This window comes from Schistocerca serialis, chromosome 10 (genome assembly GCF_023864345.2).
Source record: "Schistocerca serialis cubense isolate TAMUIC-IGC-003099 chromosome 10, iqSchSeri2.2, whole genome shotgun sequence".
Lineage (NCBI taxonomy): Eukaryota > Metazoa > Arthropoda > Insecta > Orthoptera > Acrididae > Schistocerca > Schistocerca serialis.
The window spans coordinates 94,107,048-94,123,611 of NC_064647.1; the positions used below are offsets into that span (position 1 = coordinate 94,107,048).

Genomic DNA, 16,564 nt, shown 5'->3' on the forward strand with positions numbered 1-16,564 from the left:
TGTTGGCCACTAGAGCATGTAATAAATCTTACTTAGTAGAAATTTCAATTAAATGTGTTACGATTTCTACCCTGAAGTTATATATTTGCACTGTTTTTCCATTTGGTTTCCTACACAGCCCTAGAGGTGTTCAATAAAAAATTCAAGCAAACACAACAGCCAAACATATCTAAATTACTAAGCAACTATAGTAGAACCAAAATGACTTGCAAGTTGCCTAACTGACAGCTTCCAGGAGCAGCAAAAATTTCATTTTTAATATTTCATGTAATTACTTGCCAATTTTAAAAATATAAAATGTTGTCATAATCTACTCACAAACAGGTATAATTTTATGTTAAAAATTTAACACAAAAAGACAAGAATCACAATTAGAAACTGTGTACTTGTCTCGAGGCAGCATAGCTGACAGTGCCCAAGTCCAGTATTTTAGAATGAAAGCACTTTGTGGCTCCCGACAAACTTCACACTGAATTCCAAACCTTTACAAAATATTCTGTGATACTTCCCACAAAATGCAAGAAGAAAAGTTCATCGCCTAACATTTTCACTGTTCGTGCTGTAAAACTTCAGTATCAGGCATGACATTTTAATTTATTACTTATTTAATACAACCTCTATTTGCAACACCCATTGTAGACAGTATCTACGTACATTTCTTAATGTACCTGCAAAATTATACCTTCGTGCAACACAGAGATCAGGAGATATGATGTCATAAACATTGAGTTGTGTGAAAATCTAGCTTTTCTTGAAAGTGAAGTGCAGATTACTCAGACTATACTCATTCAGTGTTTGATAATGAGAGCAATTAGCGGCTTCCAACAAACTTTGAACATAGTGTCAGTCCTTTCCAGTGCTTTCTCACTTACATGCTTGGATTCAAATATTTAACACTTTAACTCATTTGTAAAGTAATCAGACATTTGAAGCTGTTTTACACATAGGAATGTGATTCTTTAAGGGTTATTGGTACTGTCTTAAACAGTACAGCTCGTAGCTGCCGGCAGGCTGGACTCACCTCCTGCCTCTTGCGCACATGGTGTGGCATGCCAGATCCCTTAGCCGCCACTGGTGGTGGTGGTGGCACGACCGGAGGTGGCTGCCCAGTCTGCACAGGCTGCGCAAGGTCTTCCGGCTGTAATCTGTCCAAAGGCGCAGGCGGTTTCCGGACAGGTGGCACTCGTGCCCCTGTCAATAGTTCTTCTGCAGGTAAGGGTGTTACAGCCTGTTCATCTCTGGCAATTGGCCTCAGCTGCTGATATTCCTGTAATGAGACAGGTTATATACACAATACTGTACAATCTATGCTGGCAGAAACAGAGAATGTTACACTGTGAAATATTAATCGTGTAACTGCTATTAAATGCAATAAAAGCTTCATGGGTTTCCTGTAGCACAAGATCACACTTCTGGTGAACTCTCCACACATCACAATCTGTCTGCTTATATGGTTCAGTCACATTAATGTGACCACCGCCTATGTTAGAAATCAAGTGCAATAACCACTCATAGACGGAAGGTGTCAGCATAGCAGTGGAAGTTACATAAAATGTGTTGGGGCGATTTGGAAAAAAGTGCAGTGGGACGAGTTTACCGTACACCCCTGAGGACCAAACTCTCCAGATTTAAACCCCATCGAGACTCTGTGAGACCAATGTCATCGGGCTGTTTGTACCGTGGAGCCTCAACCAAGAAACCTAGCGTAGCTGGCCATGACACTCAAGTCAGCATAGCCCTACATCCTGGTCTGTACATATCTTTCCTTGTCTGTAGGGTCCTTTCAGAACCTCACTACCTCTTGCCCCGCACATTTTGCAGCAGTCCATGCAGTAAAAAGTGGTTATTCAAGCTTTTGACAGAAGTTCCATTAATGTGACTAGACAGTCTATATGTATCACCAGTGGGTATTTAAATCTAGCTATGGCTGCTCCAAAACAGTTTAATAGTGAACATGAGCTTCTCCTTTTAATTTTGAAGAGATGTCATATCATCTTATCTGCTAAGAGTTTCCAGGAAGCATTATTAAGGTGGCAAGTGAGATACACGTGTTGACAGTTCTTTTTAATTGAGATACAGGTTTCATCCTCAGTAGAGCTAAGCAATCAGCTTGTGATGCTGTAAGACAGGAGAGGCAGCCTGCCTCATTCAGGCCAGTGGCAGACACAAGTTGCCAGCTACATAAATAATCATCCAGGCCACAGTTAACACTTAACCAAGCCTGAGCATAACTTGGACCACAACTTGCAGTTAAAAACATCACGTCCAAGTATAGGACAGGCCGCAGTTTTCTCGATGCGTGTGTCCTAAACTTATTGCCTGTAAGAACAGTGTAAGGATGTCTTGCTACCTGTCCCTTGACTGGTGCTGCCTTCTGTTATCAATTTCTAGAATTATTTCGAGAGAAACATTAGTACATGTAACCGCTGCTTTTGTGAATGGCTAGGCCAATATGATTGTATCTGATATAATTTTGGGCATGTACTTGTTACGTTTCACAGGTTGCTGAAATTCTATTACAAATACGCTATGTTTGTTAAGTGACCAAGAAATTTTGGAAGCTCAGAAGGAAGAAATTTCTCAATAGCTCACCTCACACTTTTTTTGGAAGGGTAATTATGCTTATAAACCTTGAAGATTGGTTGTTTTTTTAGGATGTATCACTCTTGAAGATACATCAATAACATATATGCCAGTAACACTTTTGACGATGGCAAAAATGTCCAGTTTCCAAGACCCAATATTCTTCTAAGCAGTTAGTCTCCAAAGTGTTAAATTGTTGTGGAGTGGCTGTTGCAAGATTTAAATGGCCACCGCCAACACATTACAAGGTGATGGACTGTGATAAACCGGCACTTCGCCAGAAGATGGAAACAGAAGTAACCTTTCTGAGTAGTAGTGCTCATACTGTGAACTTGTGCAACAACTGTGAAGATTTTATTGCACTGACACATTGTGAAAACCTTTGTAGATAGGTATTATGTGATTAAACTAACTTCATTATGAGATGTGATCCCTACAGACTAGAATAAATTTTTGTAATCATTGTGAAGAACTTCCCACTATGCTTGAAACACATGCTGTGTCAGTTCATGCAGACTCCAGGCTGGAGGATTTCACAAAGGTATTTTTTTTTTTTTTTTTTTTTTTTTTTTTTTTTTTTTTTTTTTTTTTTTGGGTCATCAGGTCATCAGTCTACTGACTGGTTTGATGTGGCCCGTCACAAATTCCTTTCCTGTGCTAACCTCTTCATCTCAGAGTAGCACTTGCAACCTACGTCCTCAATTATTTGCTTGACGTATTCCAATCTCTGTCTTCCTCTACAGTTTTTGCCCTCTACAGCTCCCTCTAGTACCATGGAAGTCAGTCCCTCATGTCTTAGCAGATGTCCTATTATCCTGTCCCTTCTCCTTATCAGTGTTTTCCACATATTCCTTTCCTCTCCGATTCTGTGTAGAACCTCCTCATTCCTTACCTTATCAGTCCACCAAATTTTCAACATTCGTCTGTAGCACCACATCTCAAATGCTTCGATTCTCTTCTGTTCCAGTTTTCCCACAGTCCATGTTTCACCACCATACAATGCTGTACTCCAGACGTACATCCTCAGAAATTTCTTCCTCAAATTAAGGCCGGTATTTGATATTAGTAGACTTCCCTTGGCCAGAAATGCCTTTTTTGCCATAGCGAGTCTGCTTTTGATGTCCTCCTTGCTCCGTCCGTCATTGGTTATTTTACTGTCTAGGTAGCAGAATTCCTTAACTACATTGACTTCGTGACCATCAATCCTTATGTTAAGTTTCTCGCTGTTCTCATTTCTACTACTTCTCATTACTTCGTCTTTCTCCGATTTACTCTCAAACCATACTGTGTACTCATTAGACTGTTCATTCCGTCCAGCAGATCATTTAATTCTTCTTCACTTTCACTCAGGATAGCAATGTCAAAAGCGAATCGTATCATTGATATCCTTTCACCTTGTATTTTAATTCCACTCCTGAACCTTTCTTTTATTTCCATCATTGCTTCCTCGATGTACAGATTGAAGAGTAGGGGCAAAAGGCTACAGCCTTGTCTTACACCCCTCTTAATACGAGCACTTTGTTCTTGATCATCCACACTTATTATTCCCTCTTGGTTGTTGTACATATTGTATATGACCCGTCTCTCCCTATAGCTTACCCCTACTTTTTTCAGAATCTCGAACAGCTTGCACCATTTTATATTGTCGAACGCTTTTTCCAGGTCGACAAATCCTATGAAAGTGTCTTGATTTTTCTTTAGCCTTGCTTCCATTATTAGCCGTAACGTCAGAATTGCCTCTCTCGTCCCTTTACTTTTCCTAAAGCCAAACTGATCGTCACCTACCCCATTCTCAATTTTCTTTTCCATTCTTCTGTGTATTATTCTTGTAAGCAGCTTCGATGCATGAGCTGTTAAGCTGATTGTGCGATAATTCTCGCACTTGTCAGCTCTTGCTGTCTTCAGAATTGTGTGGATGATGCTTTTCCGAAAGTCACATGGTATATCGCCAGACTCATATATTCTACACACCAACGTGAATAGTCGTTTTGTTGCGACTTCCCCCAATGATTTTAGAAATTCTGATGGAATGTTATCTATCCCTTCCGCCTTATTTGACTGTAAGGCCTCCAAAGCTCTTTTAAATTCCGATTCTAATACTGGATCCCCTATCTCTTCTAAATTGATTCCTGTTTCTTCTTCTATCACATCAGACAAATCTTCACCCTCATAGAGGCTTTCAATGTATTCTTTCCACCTATCTGCTCTCTCCTCTGCATTTAACAGTGGAATTCCCGTTGCACTCTTAATGTTACCACCGTTGCTTTTAATGTCACCAAAGGTTGTTTTGACTTTCCTGTATGCTGAGTCTGTCCTTCCGACAATCATATCTTTTTCGATGTCTTCACATTTTTCCTGCAGCCATTTCGTCTTAGCTTTCCTGCACTTCTTATTCATTTCATTCCTTGTATTTCTGTATTCCTGATTTTCCCGGAACATGTTTGTACTTCCTCCTTTCATCAATCAACTGAAGTATTAAGGTTTATAATTTATATAAAAAACAGCTACCAGCCACATGTATGGTTTAAAAAGGTTTATTATCTTCAGACCATGACCGGTTTCGGATTTTTCTTTACAAATCCATCTTCAGAGGGCAGATTACAAGCATTCTTAGTTGGACCTAGTTTTGTTTATGTTATTCGTTTGCTGCACTGGGAAAGAAAAGAAATATTTTTGTTGTAATATTGGTAATGGTATTTTTACGAAAGATTTACTTCTTTTACAAAATCTAATTGCTCATGAGATGGTTTTTATATACATTAGTAAACTTGCAGGTTAGTGTACTTACGAGCTGTGTAGTTCTGCCTGACAAAATATTCGTGCGTTTATGTTTTCGAACACAAGCTTAATACACTTTTCAATATGCACTATGTGAGTGCTATTCCATGCACTGAAGTATTTCTTCTGTTACCTATGGTTTCTTCGCAGCTACCTTCTTTGTACCTATGTTTTCCTTCCCAACTTCTGTGATGCCCCATTTTAGAGATGTCCATTCCTCTTCAACTGTACTGCCTACTGCGCCATTCCTTATTGCTGTATCTATAGCATTAGAGAACTTCAAACGTATCTCGTCATTCCTTAGTACTTCCGTATCCCACTTCTTTGCGTATTGATTCTTCCTGACTAATGTCTTGAACTCCAGCCTACTCTTCATCACTACTATATTGTGATCTGAGTCTATATCTGCTCCTGGGTATGCCTTACAATCCAGTATCTGATTTCGGAATCTCTGTCTGACCATGATGTAATCTAATTGAAATCTTCCCGTATCTTCCGGCCTTTTCCAAGTATACCTCCTCCTCTTGCGATTCTTGAACAGGGTATTCGCTATTACTAGCTGAAACTTGTTACAGAACTTAATTAGTCTTTCTCCTCTTTCATTCCTTGTCCCAAGCCCATATTCTCCTGTAACCTTTTCTTCTACTCCTTCCCCTACAACTGCATTCCAGTCGCCCATGACTATTAGATTTTCGTCCCCCTTTACATACTGCATTACCCTTTCAATATCCTTATACACTTTCTCTATCTGTTCATCTTCAGCTTGCGACGTCGGCATGTATACCTGAACTATCGTTGACGGTGTTGGTCTGCTGTCGATTCTGATTAGAACAACCCGGTCACTGAACTGTTCACAGTAACACACCCTCTGCCCTACCTTCCTATTCATAACGAATCCTACACCTGTTACACCATTTTCTGCTGCTGTTGATATTACCCGATACTCATCTGACCAGAAATCCTTGTCTTCCTTCCACTTCACTTCACTGACCCCTACTATATCTAGATTGAGCCTTTGCGTTTCCCTTTTCAGATTTTCTAGTTTCCCTACCACATTCAAGCTTCTGACATTCCACGCCCCGACTCTTAGAACGTTATCCTTTCATAGATTATTCAATCTTTTTCTCATGGTAACCTCTCCCTTGGCAGTCCCCTCCCGGAGATCCGAATGGGGGACTATTCCGGAATCTTTTGCCAATGGAGAGATCATCGTGACACTTCTTCAGTTACAGGCCACATGTCCTGTGGATACACGTTACATGTCTTTAATGCAGTGGTCTCCATTGCCTTCTGCATCCTCATGTCGTTGATCATTGCTGATTCTTCCGCCTTTAGGGGCAGTTTCCCACCCCTAGGACAAGATTCCTCGACTCGCGCCATAGGGTGGTGGGGTTTCGGGTTCCGCTGGATAGGTCAGGAGTCCACTACACGCAACAAGCGGCTACACGGGTAGCAGGGGTTGTGTGGCGTGGGCTGGGTGGTTTTTTAGGTTAGATGGCCTTGGGCAAGTACAGAAAGGGCAACAGCCTCAACGGATGCGGGGCAAAGTCAGGACATGCGGGGACCAAGCAGCAATCGGTATTGTAATTGTAAACTGTCGAAGCTGCGTTGGTAAAGTACCGGAACTTCAAGCGCTGATAGAAAGCACCGAAGCTGAAATTGTTATAGGTACAGAAAGCTGGCTGAAGCCAGAGAGAAATTCTGCCGAAATTTTTACAAAGGTACAGACGGTGTTTAGAAAGGATAGATTGCATGCAACCGGTGGTGGAGTGTTCGTCGCTGTTAGTAGTAGTTTATCCTGTAGTGAAGTAGAAGTGGATAGTTCCTGTGAATTATTATGAGTGGAGGTTACACTCAACAACCAAGCTAGGTTAATAATTGGCTCCTTTTACCGACCTCCCAACTCAGCAGCATTAGTGGCAGAACAACTGAGAGAAAATTTGGAATACATTTCACATAAATTTTCTCAGCATGTTATAGTCTTAGGTGGAGATTTCAGTTTACCAGATATAGACTGGGACACTCAGATGTTTAGGACGGGTGGTAGGGACAGAGCATCGAGTGACATTATACTGAGTGCACTATCCGAAATTACCTCGAGCAATTAAACAGAGAACCGACTCGTGGAGATAACATCTTGGACCTACTGATAACAAACAGACCCAAACTTTTCGACTCTGTATGTGCAGAACAGGGAATCAGTGATCATAAGGCCGCTGCAGCATCCCTGAATATGGAAGTTAATAGGAATATAAAAAAAGGGAGGAAGGTTTATCTGTTTAGCAAGAGTAATAGAAGGCAGATTTCAGACTACCTAACAGATCAAAACGAAAATTTCTGTTCCGACACTGACAATGTTGAGTGTTTATGGAAAAAGTTCAAGGCAATCGTAAAATGCATTTTAAACAGGTACGTGCCGAGTAAAACTGTGAGGGACGGGAAAAACCCACCGTGGTACAACAACAAAGTTAGGAAACTACTGCGAAAGCAAAGAGAGCTTCACTCCAAGTTTAAACGCAGCCAAAACCTCTCAGACAAACAGAAGCTAAACGATGTCAAAGTTAGCGTAAGGAGGGCTATGCGTGAAGCGTTCAGTGAATTCGAAAGTAAAATTCTATGTACCGACTTGACAGAAAATCCTAGGAAGTTCTGGTCTTACATTAAATCAGTAAGTGGCTCGAAACAGCATATCCAGACACTCCGGGATGCTGATGGCATTGAAACAGAGGACGACACGTGTAAAGCTGAAATACTAAACAACTTTTTCCAAAGCTCAGACACTCCGGGATGCTGATGGCATTGAAACACGAGGACGACACGTGTAAAGCTGAAATACTAAACACCTTTTTCCAAAGCTGTTTCACAGAGGAAGACCGCACTGCAGTTCCTTCTCTAAATCCTCGCACAAACGAAAAAATGGCTGACATCGAAATAAGTGTCCAAGGAATAGAAAATCAACTGGAAACACTCAACAGAGGAAAGTCCACTGGACCTGACGGGATGCCAATTCGATTCTACACAGAGTACGCAAAAGAACTTGCCCCCCTTCTAACAGCTGTGTACCGCAAGTCTCTAGAGGAACGGAAGGTTCCAAATGATTGGAAAAGAGCACAGGTAGTCCCAGTCTTCAAGAAGGGTCGTCGAGCAGAGGCGCAAAACTATAGACCTATATCTCTGACGTCGATCTGTTGTAGAATTTTAGAACATGTTTTTTGCTCGAGTATCATGTCGTTTTTGGAAACCCACAATCTACTATGTAGGAATCAACATGGATTCTGGAAACAGCGATCGTGTGGAACCCAATTCGCTTTATTTGTTCATGAGACCCAGAAAATATTAGATACAGGCTCCCAGGTAGATGCTATTTTTCTTGACTTCCGGAAGGCGTTCAATACAGTTTCGCACTGTCGCCTGATAAACAAAGTAAGAGCCTACAGAATATCAGACCAGCTGTGTGGCTGGATTGAAGAGTTTTTAGCAAACAGAACACAGCATGTTGTTATCAATGGAGAGACGTCTACAGACGTTAAAGTAACCTCTGGCGTGCCACAGGGGAGTGTTATGGGACCATTGCTTTCCACAATATATATAAATGACCTAGTAGATAGCGTCTGAAGTCCCATGCGGCTTTTCGCGGATGATGCTGTAGTATACAGAGAAGTTGCAGCATTAGAAACTTGTAGTGAAATGCAAGAAGATCTGCAGCGGATAGGCACTTGGTGCAGGGAGTGGCAACTGACCCTTAACATAGACAAATGTAATGTATTGCGAATACATAGAAAGAAGGATCCTTTATTGTATGATTATATGATAGCGGAACAAACACTGGTAGCAGTTACTTCTGTAAAATATGATTTGAAGTGGAATGATCATATAAAATTAATTGTTGGCAAGGCGGGTACCAGGTTGAGATTCATTGGGAGAGACCTTAGAAAATGTAGTCCATCAACAAAGGAGGTGGCTTACAAAACACTCGTTCGACCTATACTTGAGTATTGCTCGTCAGTGTGGGATCCGTACCAGATCGGGTTGACGGAGGAGATAGAGAAGATCCAAAGAAGAGCGGCGTGTTTCATCACAGGGTTATTTGGTAACCGTGATAGCGTTACGGAGATGTTTAACAAACTCAAGTCGCAGACTCTGCAAGAGAGGCGCTCTGCATTGTGGTGTAGCTTGCTCGCCAGGTTTCGAGAAGGTGAGTTTCTGGATGAGGTATCGAATATATTGCTTCCCCCTACTTGTACCTCCCGAGGAGATCACAAATGCAAAGTTAGAGAGATTAGAGCGTGCACGGAGGCTTTCAGACAGTCGTTCTTCCCGTGAACCATAACCATACGCGACTGGAACAGGAAAGGGCGGTAATGACAGTGGCAAATAAAGTGCCCTCCGCCACAAACCGTTGGGTGGCTTGCGGAGTATAAATGTAGATGTAGGTGTAGAAGAGAGTGCCCTGAACCTCTATCCATTCCTCCGCCCTCTTTGACAAGGCCGTTGGCAGAATGAGACTGACTTCTTATGCCGGAAGTCTTCGGCCGCCAATGCTGATTATTTATCAAAATTTAGGCAGTGGCGGGGATCGAATCCGGGACCAAAGATGTTTTGATTATGAACCAAAGACGCTACCCCTAGACCAAGGGGTCTATATCATGCTCTACAAGTGACAAATAAGGTGACCAGGTAGGCCTGTCAAGGATCTGTACATCTATATCCATATCAACATCTACATCTATATCCGCATACATACCCTGCAAGCGATTGTAAAATGCAAGGTGGAGGGTATTCTGTCCCTCTGCTAGCCATTTCCTTTCCTGCTCCACTCACAAATAGAGTGTTGGAAAAACTGACTATCTATATGCCCTCTTAGGTCACCATAATTTCTTGTAACTTATTTTCATGGTCCTTATGCTAAATGTATGTTGGTGGCAGTAGAATCATACTGGGGTCAGTTTCAAATGCTGGTTCTCTAAACTTTCTTAATAGCGTACTTCAAAAAGAAAATTGCCTTCCCTCCAGGGATCCTCATTTGAGTTCCTGAAGGATCTCCGTAATATTTATGTGCTGGTCAAACCTAACAGCAAGAAATCTAGCAGCCCACCTCTGCATTGCTTCAATGACTTCCTTTAATTCAACCTGGTGGGGATGCCAGAGACTCGAGCAGTACTCAAGAATGGGCTGTACTTGCATCCTATGAGCGATGGAGCACACTTTTCTAAAATCCTCCAAATAAACTGGAGTCGACGATTCACCTTACCTGCTCATTTCATTTCGTACCACTCTGCAACATTACGCCTAGATATCTAATCGATGCAACTGTCAAGCGACACACTACTAATGCTGTTCTCTAATATTACAGGTTTGTTTTTCCTACTCATCTGCATTAACTTACAATTTTCTATATTTAGAGCTAGCTGTCATTCATCACACCAACTAGAACTTTTTTCCAAGTCATCTTGTATCACTCTACAGTCACTCAACAATGACACCTTCCCACAAACCACGGAATCATCAGTGAACAGCCACAGATTGCTCCTCACTCTGTTCATCAGATCATTTATGTATAAAGAAAATAGTGGTCCAATTACACTTCCCTGAGCACTTCTGACGATACCTTTGTCTCTGAGAAACACTCGCTGTCAAGGACAACATACTGAGATCTGTTACTTAATAAGTCTTCAAATATGGGAACCTATTCCATATGCTCGTACCTTCGTACACAGTCTGAGGTGTGGCACTCTGTCAAATGCTTTTCAGAAATATAGGCCTACGTAATCTACCTGTTGCCCTTCATCCGTAGTTCACAAGATACCATGTGAGAAAAGGGCAAACTTAGTCTAGCATGAGTGATGCTTTCTAAAACTGTTCTGATTTGTGGACAAAAGATTTTTCATCTGGAGGAAATTTGTTATATTCAGATCGACAATGTGTTCAAGAACTCTGCAGCAAACCAATGTTAAGGATATTCTTCTGTAATTTTGCAGGTCCATTCTTTTACCCCTCTTACATACAGGAGTCACCTGAACTTGTTTCGAGACACTTGGGACTTTACATCGGCTGAGATATTCATAATAAATGCAAGCTAAGTAAGGCGTTAATGTTGCAGAATATTCTTTGTAACACTGGATAGGGATTCCATCCAGACCTTAAGGTGTTTGTGATGTAAACTGCAAAGTGGGGTCTTGCATTATCTTTCTAGAATATGCTATTTGATACCCCAAACATGAAGGAATGACAACAGGGTCTGTCATTCCCACTGCATATTGACAAGCATCCATACTCCCTTAAACAATGACCACATCTCAAGAATCTCTGCATCCTGTGACCTTCAGCAAGGTCATCTACAGATGTGGCATCAGTCCGGCTTCTGCACACACAAACTAGATTCACTGCCGACCACCACAAAATGACGGTCAATATCCCAGTGGACTCTGGCTCTACACCACATATGTCTCTGCTGGCAGAGGTATTGTGTCCGAGACAAACGACACATGGCAATTCTCCGTCTCAATTCGGCTACCAGTATTCTGTTCCTAACAGTTCATTGTGACACACTGCCCGTAACAACTACCCACATTTCAGCTGCCACCATAGCCCGTCAAAAAATCCTACAATCTTCTCCCAGTGTAGCTCTTCTGGAAGGACATGTGCCTACTCTTCTTGCCACACTGTTGTCCCGAGTCCACTCATTCTGTAGTCGTTACACTCCAACCGACTGTCTTTGTGATCTGTCGGTACAGTGCTCCCACATCCCTCATGTCTTTCTCAGAGTCCCAAAGATAGAGATAAGCTGCATGTGCACAAGCACTGTGCATGCTGTGTTGTCATGTCTACCTGAAGAGTTCCAGTAATGCTAAGAAACATTCAGTATCCACCACTCTTCAACTACAGGAATAGCTTTTTCCTGTACTGAAAAATCAGCTCATATAACGACAAAATTTTCATCACCATACAACTTTCCACAGATACGGAAATACTGCAATGTCACATTGGTGGCATTCAGTCAAAGTGTCACTTACATTCCACTTTCCATTTTTGTCAATATAGTATGTAAAAGTAATTACTGACGCACTAATTTTATTAACACACTGGAGCCGAAGACGTGCACAGTGTAGTCAATATACGGATACTGGGCATATTTACTATACGTTACATTTTTTAATATCAATTTGCTAATGTTCTTATCCATTAGAAATTGTGTCAGTTTGAACTTACCTCTTTCATCTTTAGAAATGGATACATGTGATTCACAAGTAAGGTACACATGAACTTTTTGATGTAATTCAAAGCATACTATTTTATACAATCTCTTGTTTTTTCCTTGGATGCAGACATTCCCATCATTCACAATGGAGGGTAGTTTATGGAATTGGAAGCACCTGTCATACACCATTGAACACTTCACTTAGGGATAATGTGTTTTACAGTGAAGCAGATTTTTGTTGCTTTTACACTTTAGAAAATGTTAATGAACAATGGAAACTGTGGGAGAGAATAACAACATGAAATGGACAGAAATGGGGAGTGGAGGCAGCTGTCTTTGGGTGCCCACCTAACCCCTTCCTTGCTCCTACTCCAGCAATAAACACATGCAATCTATCCCACCAACACACAAGTCTATTCCCCTTCTCTACTTCTTTCCTCCCCCCCCACCCCCACCCCCTCCCAACAGTCTTCTGACTCTGCATCTAGCAATCTAGCAGCTCATCCTGTTCCCAACACATCCTGCACACTCCCACATCATCTTCCCCACACCCACCCTGCTCCCCCTCCCCCTCCTGGCCCCTGCTACCTCCTCACCCTCACCACCCACCACAGTAGATTGCTGTTCACATCAGACAGTCGTAGTCACAGTCGTATGCCAACACCCAGAGATAGTGGCCTTGTGAGTGTGATTTGTGAACGTGACACTGTGTGTGTGTGTGTGTGTGTGTGTGTGTGGGGGGGGGGGGGGGGGGGGGGGGGAGAGGGTTCTATTTCGGAAGGACATTTTGTCCAAAAGCTTAAATATTTAGCAATCTTTTTCATTGTGCCTGTCTGCACCTTTTCTCCTCTATATGTCGAGTAATGATCTACCCTTTTCACACTACTATAACTAAATTTTTAGTCAGTGCTTTATAGCACACGACAGTAACATTAGAAAGGAAATACGCTTTTCATTCTGCAAATATATCTGCAGAACATCAGCAAAGTACTGCCTGTTTAATACTAAAAAAAGTCATTGAGGGACAAAATTTTTTGAAGCACTCAGGAACACAAAGATCTTTGTGACACAGTCTTCAGTGTTGTCTGAAGTGTTTTTCTTACTGCCTTTGCCACAGTCTTCTCTCATTCCCAACACACTTTCTGCTTCTAGTTGGGTTTGTCTTCTTTCTGCCGGTGGCAGTTTCCCAAGAAAATGACATGCTGCGATTCTATCTGCACTTGCACCTTCAGATGCTGGACTTGCATCTTTAACTTGCTAAACTTCTTTTTCACCAACTGCTTTACTAATTATCAAATAAAAACTGCTAATTGTCTTTGGAAAACTAGTCATTTTTGCCTGAGAGAGCATCTAGTTCTGGGTCATTAGTCAAGAGGCCTTCAATTTCCCAGTTTGGTAAGTTATGTCTACAAGCCATTTTACCTGAATTTCACTACCTACATGATTTCATGCAATTTTCAACACAGAAATAATGATACACAGCACAGAACATAAGCTCCAACAACACTTTTAGTAAGCACACAAGTCAAATAATACTGAATACGAATAACGGAATTCTGCTGCCCCCTAAGAATGAATAGTAGTAGTAGTAGAGGGGTTTTTGGGCGCACGATAGCAAGGTCTTCAGCACCCGTTCAGTAACATAGGGAGACGGGTGTCAAGAAAAATCCCAGAACAGGAATATAAAACGGAACATAAAACACGGGTAACAATCGTAGAAAAATATGTGCTCATCCACACCGAAGCGTGGGATGAAGCAGGGTGTCAACAGTAAAACATGGACAACACAGGAAGAAAATGATAGAGGGAGCTAAAACAATGTAGCAGATGGAAGTGGCTGGCTGACCACAAGAAAAAAAGGGGAGGAGTCAGCCACTCTGCAATACACTAAAACCTCCAGCCTAAAAGTTAAGGCCAGAGTCTAGACACGTCACAAAACTTAAAAACCCTAGACACACAAGTCTCATCATTAGCTAAAACAGAAGGCAGATCCCCATCAACTTGTGCTTCTGCCCGTGCATCACGGTATAAAATGCAGTGTTTTAAAATGTGCCGGACAGAGATGTGCACACCACAAGCATCACAAAACGAAGGATCCTCCCGCCGTAATAAAAAGCTATGTGTGAGAGGACAGTGCCCGATCCGAAGACGTGTGAGGGCCACCTCTTCCCGCCTGAGCAGCCGGCAGGAGGAACGCCACGGCCGAGTGGTTGACTTTACCGACCGCAGTTTATTGGCCATCACCGCCAGCCATTCGTCCTCCCACAACTCCATGCACTTCCTGTCGAGTGCAGCAATGACCGACTGCAAGGGGATAGGACACTGGACCACATCCTGCTCTCTGCAGGCCTCCTTGGCAGCCCGATTGGCCTGTTCATTGCCCCATATGCCGACATGACCAGGCACCCAGCAAAAGGATACCTCTTTACACCGCTGTTGGAGCAAGTACAGTTGGTCATATATCAGCTGGACCATCTCCTCAGTCGGGTATAGGTTCTGCAGTGATTGTAAGGCACTAAGAGAATCGGAACAGAGAAGAAATCGATCGCCCCCAACACGATGCATCAGCTCCAGTGCCTTCAGGATCGCGTGGAGCTCCGCTGTGAAAATGGTATATTCAGCAGGGAGGCGAATCCGGGTAACATGATCAGGGAACACCACAGAACAGCCAAGGAAATTCTCCTGTTTGGAGCCATCAGTGTAAATGACAGTGAAACCGTGATGCACATCTAAAATGTTAAAAAACAGTGACTGGAATGTAAAATCTGGCGTGCCATCCTTCTTAAAATGAGTCAAATCTAAAATAAGTTTGGGTCTCCGGAGGAGCCAAGGTGGAGATCTGCTCCAACCGCGACGTAAAACACGAAGACCAGCCATAGACATCGCAGCGAGGCAATCCTGTGCGCGAATCCCATAGGGCTGCATCGCACGTTGCCGGTTATGAGATAACCGTGCCAGAGGAGGCTGAGCAACGGTATGGTATGCAGGTGTGTGTGGTGTGGACAAAGTTTTATACGCCTGGCGTACCGTAAGTAGCCGTCGCCGCATATGAAGTGGCGGTTCACCTGCCTCTGCACAGAGGCTTGGTATGGGGCTAGTTCGGAATGCCCCAGTGGCCAACTGAAGCCCTTCATGGTGGACAACGTCCAAAATCTTTAAGTAAGAAGGCCTCGCAGACCCATACATCGTGCACCCACAATCGAGCCGAGATCGCACAAACGCCCTGTAAAACTGGAGCAGACAAGTCCTGTCAGCTCCCCATGTACTGTGGCTAAGACATTTTAAAATACTTAAAGCCTGAAGCGACCGCCGTTTCAGGTCTTTAAGATGGGGTAACCACGTGAGCCTCGAGTCAAAAATGAGCCCCAGAAATCTCACCGTGTCTTTAAAAGTAAGAACAGTGTCCCTCAACCACAACTCAGGAAAGGTTAAAATCGAACGAGAATGGTTAAAAAGAACACATACATACTTCTCAGTGGAAAACTTAAAACCACTCTTCTGCGCCCAGTCATCCAAACGCCTAATCGTAAGTTGCAACTGACGAGTTGTCGTTGCAAGGCTTGAAGAAGAGCAGAACAAAGAGAAATCATCCACAAACAAAGAACACTGGACAGGACTTTTCACTATGGACGTAATGCTATTAATAGCGATGGCAAAGAGAGTCACACTTAAAACGCTACCCTGAGGGACACCATTCTCCTGCTCAAAGCGATCAGACAGGACGTCACCAATTCGGTATCTAAAATATCGTGGCAAGAGGAAAGACCGAATAAAAAGAGGAAGACAACCACGAAAATCCCATTCGTGAAGCTGCTCCAGGATGAGACGCCCCCAAGTGGTATCGTAGGCCTTCTCGATGTCGAAAAATACACCTAGAAGGTGATGACGGCGGAGGAAAGCTTGTTGTATAGCCGCCTCCTGGAGGGCAAGGTTATCGAAGGTGGAGCAATACCTCCTGAACCCACACTGAAAGCGACTAAGGAGTTGCCGGGACTCTAACATCCA

The 16,564-nt window shown here is 42.7% G+C and overlaps 1 protein-coding gene across 2 annotated transcripts in view; it reads right to left on the reverse strand.

Annotated features, from left to right (window-relative positions):
* Positions 1–16,564, reverse strand: part of LOC126425013 (atypical kinase COQ8B, mitochondrial) — a 122,071-nt gene that overhangs the window by 73,665 nt on the left and 31,842 nt on the right. For both annotated transcript variants that reach the window (XM_050087919.1, XM_050087920.1), the window contains exon 4: positions 1,022–1,267. In XM_050087919.1, the coding sequence (XP_049943876.1) occupies positions 1,022–1,267 (246 nt within the window). The remainder of the gene's footprint in view (positions 1–1,021; positions 1,268–16,564) is intronic.